The 4,756-nt window shown below is 44.8% G+C and overlaps 1 protein-coding gene across 1 annotated transcript; it reads left to right on the forward strand.

Moving 5' to 3' along the window:
- Window positions 1–3,376: 3,376 nt before the first annotated feature.
- Window positions 3,377–4,244, forward strand: LOC109437054 (malignant T-cell-amplified sequence 1-like). The gene has a single exon (XM_019715998.3). The coding sequence runs from the start codon at window positions 3,550–3,552 to the stop codon at window positions 4,093–4,095; it is 546 nt and encodes a 181-aa protein (XP_019571557.1). The 5' UTR covers window positions 3,377–3,549; the 3' UTR covers window positions 4,096–4,244.
- The last annotated feature ends 512 nt before the right edge of the window (window positions 4,245–4,756 follow it).

Here is a 4,756-nt window from a genome sequence, read left to right on the forward strand (position 1 = left end):
TGTACCCAGGTCTCTGGCCCTCCTGGCCGGAGTGGGACAGCATGGAGGTTCCAGGGTTCATGGGTTCTCAGAGCAGTGGCCACTAGAGACGAGTGGTACCGCCTGGCTGGGAGCTGTTGGTGCATAGTGCATGCAGCGAGGTGACATCTTGCACACGTGCTGTCCGTGGCCCCATGCATATCCAGCCACCCCCACCCAGAGGCTGGGTCCGTGGTGAGCTGGGCTCACCCAGCTCGGTGTCTGATCCTCATGTGACAATTGTGAAACTAAGGCCAGGAGAGGCAGGGGTTGGTCCAGGCAGGGAGGTGGGTGGAATCCAGAGAAGGGAGGGTTCCAGCCTCCTAGGCCAGGGCTCAACACTCCCAAGAGGTTATTTTGGGAATGAGAGCCCCTAAGATCCTGGGGCTCCCCACAAGCGCACACACACACCCCACCCCCTCCTAACTATCCATCTATATGCTGGGTATGTAGAGAACATTTTTTGGAGTAGATGAGAAAAGTGTTACCAGTAGAATGGAGCAATCGGGTAGAAGACAAAATTAAAAAAATTTGGATGTTGAGAGGTTATTTTTACAATATATAGGTAACCCCCATATTAACATAGCTGTTAGGTTCCTAAAAAATGTTATGCGAATCTGTGTTATGCAAAACAAAGAACTAGTACAAAAAAGAGGGTTAGGTTCTCTATATAGGAACAATGCAACAACCCCAAAGAACTAAAGAAAAAGAATCATCTTCTAAGAGTTAAACACATAAAACCCATACATAATGGGCAAGATAAACTGCTAATAAAATAACCAGAGATGTGTCTGGAAATGTGTGACTCTTCACAGGATCAAACTGACTGGAGTGAAGTCTCAGGGAGGCAGATCAGAGACTCAGCCATAAATAGGACAGCTGAAATCTTGGGCCAGTTATACTATATTCTGTAAGAAAAGATCATTGAAATATACATGTAACTTTTTTATGTTAATTTAATAATAGCTATGTGACATACTTAAATGCAATTGTTCTAAGTACTAATTCAAGCAATTCTCACCCTCACCCCCAGGAGATGGGTATTCTTGTAAACTAGACATTCATGACGAATAAATTAAGACACAGACAAGTTCAGTAACTTTCAGGATTTCCATCTAGTAAGTAGGGAGAAGTCTTTCCTGGGTTCTAGGGTCAGCACACATAAACACCCTGTCGTGTAGGAGACCCTGCTCACTGCGCCATTTGTCGTGTGGGGCGGCCTGCGGGGCCTCTGGTCCCGTTCCCCACATAAGAACGCAGGACATGGCTAGGCCAAAAAGGAACACCCACTGGAGTCACAGATAGGGGAGTCATACCACTATAGTCTCGCTGGCAGCCAGGCGAGACACACGCAGTAGTAGCCACACGATCCGAAGTCCGCCATTCACTTTTCTGCCTGCCAACCAACCAACCAATCAACGCAGACCCGCAGTTACATCAGTAGCCAATCGGCTAACCAGTTACAGCTGATGGCCAAACAATCACAGTTGATGGTCATTCACCACCCAAGCCAGCACCTCCCGACACCAGGCCGAGAGCCTGGAAACTGCTCTCTGGGAATCTGTCCCCACAACCCCACATTCTACAGTGCCTCATTTAAGATGGTCTACCCTTGTGATGGTTATTGTTATGTGACAACTTGATTGGTCCCCTGGGTGCCCAGCTATTTGGTCGAACATTATTCTGGGTGTTTCTGGATAAGATTAACATGTTAATTGGTAGAATAAAGCGGATTGCCCTCCCTAAGGTGGATAGGTCTCATCTAACCAGTTGAAGGCCTGAATAGGACAAAATATCTGACTTTCCCCTGAGTAAGAAGGAATTCCTCCTGCCTGATGGCTTCTGAGCTGGGACATTGGTCTTCTCCTGACTTCGGACTTGGACAGAGACTACAATTCATACCATTAGCTCTCCCCATCCTCAGGTCTTCGGACTCAAGACTGAATCACACCATTGGCTCTCCTGGGTTTCTAGCTTGTTGACTGGATGTCGCAATTTCTCAGCCAACATAATCATGTGAGCCAATTCCTTATAATTAAAAAAAAATATATATATATATATATGTGTGTGTGTGTGTATACACACACATACAAACACATATACACATACACAGAAATACTTTCATATAGGTAGATAGCCTGGGAGAACCCAGACTAACACAGATTTTTGTCCTGAGAATGAGGAGATTACACATGACACTCTCACTTACTATAAACTCCAAGAATGCAGAACCGTATGTGACCTTTCCAACACCTGTTCTAATTTCAGTGTAGGCTTCCCAAATTAAGCATGTGTTTACTGGATAGGAGAAGTGTCCAGATAGCAAGGATTTGAGCTTATTCTTTTCACCCACTGCTAGGGAAAGAAAAGGACCAGATCTTGGGGAAGAGGAAGCATTCTTTCATTCATTTATCAGTCATTTGTTGGGTGTGTAGTATGTAGTATAAAACAGCTTTTGCGCTAAGTGAAAGAATACAGGGATAAAATACATAATTCCTGCTCTCATGGACCTCACAATTCTTAGGATGACAAGTAAAATCCTAATTAACAGGGTGACTTCCACATCAATCTTAAGTGAGTATGGACATAATAATGGAGTTTCAAAATATACGAATCCAAAGTTAATAGAACGGAAAAGGAAAATAGATCCATAATCATGGTTTCAATAAGCTGTGATTTCAATATGCTGATCTGTAACTGATATAACGAGTAAACAGAAAATAAGGTATAGAGGTGACCTGAACAACTCTATCCACCAACGGGCATCATTGGAATGAACGGAGCGCACTGGACCCAAACAAAGCAGAACACTCATTCTTTTCAGGAGCACCTGGTACACTGATCTAAACAGACTGTGTTCTGGGCCATAAAATAAATTTGGATACATTTAAAAAGACTGAAATCCAACATTTGCATCCCTCCTGGGCGCAAAGCCTCTCCGCTCTGGGTGCCGGTGGAGAGAGCTCGGTAGGGACAAGGTTGCATTTAGGGGTGACAAGCAGCAACCGCTTACAATTGTACGGACCTGAGCTCCACAATGTGGGAGAGCGTGAGGGCAGCGGGAGATTGTGAGAGATGTGGAAGAGGAACAATGAACAGGACCCGCCCCTTGTAGTGACCGTGGAGAGCCTGAGAGGCCCATCAGCCAGGAGTCGTCCCCTGGTCTCTGGCTTGGGTAAGTGGATGGTAACGCGGCTTCCCAAAAATAAAAATAAAAGACAAGCCCCCTCCAACCTTCTCTTCCTGCAACAAGGACTGTTTCAACTTTTCTTCCTTCTCAAGCCCCGCCAGGTTACCTACCTGTCGTGGAGGGGAACCCGCAGTACCAAACCGCCGGCAAAAGCACCGCGTTCCGAGGAGCGGAAGTCGATTGTACGAGAGCCGTAAAGCACGTCCGTTTCCGGTTCACGACACGCGCTCCGACCGTCTCTGCGGGCCTTCCGCCGGTAAGCGTCTCTCCTTGACCCTCGCGAATTTCGTTTTTCCTTCATTCCGGGCACTTTTGTACTGTCGCCCAGTTCACTTTGGATCATGTTCAAGAAATTTGATGAAAAAGAAAATGTGTCCAACTGCATCCAGTTGAAAACGTCAGTTATTAAGGGTATTAAGAACCAGTTGACAGAGCAGTTTCCACGCATTGAACCATGGCTTAATCAAATCATGCCTAAGAAAGATCCAGTCAAAATAGTGCGATGCCACGAACATATAGAAATCCTTACAGTAAATGGAGAGTTACTATTTTTCAGACAAAGAGAAGGGCCTTTTTATCCAACTCTAAGGCTGCTTCACAAATACCCTTGTATCCTGCCACGCCAGCAAGTTGATAAAGGAGCCATCAAATTTGTACTCAGTGGAGCAAATATCATGTGTCCAGGCTTAACTTCTCCCGGAGCCAAGCTTTACCCTGCTGCAGTGGATTCAATTGTTGCGATCATGGCAGAAGGAAAACAGCATGCTCTGTGTGTCGGAGTCATGAAGATGTCTGCAGAAGATATTGAGAAGGTCAACAAAGGGATTGGTATTGAAAATACCCATTATTTAAATGATGGGCTGTGGCATATGAAGACATATAAATGAGCCTCAAAAGGAATACGCTCGGGCTAAATATGGACATTGTGCTGTGTCTGTGTCTGTCTATGTGTAGCAGCATGAAGACAATACCTTTATGGTTATGCTGAATAAATTTAACAGAAGCTAAAGAGAAAAGTAAAGATTTGGAACTTGTCCATATGTCTGTGTATCTGTCATATGCACATTTGTGTGTGTGTATGCATGTGAGTGTGTGTGTGTGTGTGTGTGTGTGTGTGTTGAAGAGGAGTAATTAGTTTAGGTTTGCTGTCTTGTCTGTCCAAGCTGATATCATTTCAAGCGCAGGTAAATTATCTCTTGTAGAAAAATAGATTTCAAAGGCAAGAGCATACAGTGGTAGACAGGCCCAATGGTGTGAGTGAAGAGTTGGGAGGAAGAAAATGACTGGAGACGAACCCAGAACAGCTCTATTAATATGAACATTTAAAGGATGAGCAGAAGATGGGATGCTTGAACAATTGTAGTGGAAGCAGAAAATCCATTAAAAAGTATACAGCCAGCGTTATTGGTTGTGCATCCAACCAACATTGCCCCCTCCCTCTTTGCTGGCAGAACTCTGTCCATCTCTATTCGACATGATCCAGGTAAATGCTGATTAGTCTAGGCCCATGTGGTGGTCTATTTCCCTGTGAGATTGATTCATTTATAG

The sequence above is a fragment of the Rhinolophus sinicus genome, chromosome 15, assembly GCF_057876585.1.
Source record: "Rhinolophus sinicus isolate RSI-liver-muscle chromosome 15, RSI-T2T, whole genome shotgun sequence".
In the NCBI taxonomy this organism is placed as follows: Eukaryota; Metazoa; Chordata; class Mammalia; order Chiroptera; family Rhinolophidae; genus Rhinolophus; species Rhinolophus sinicus.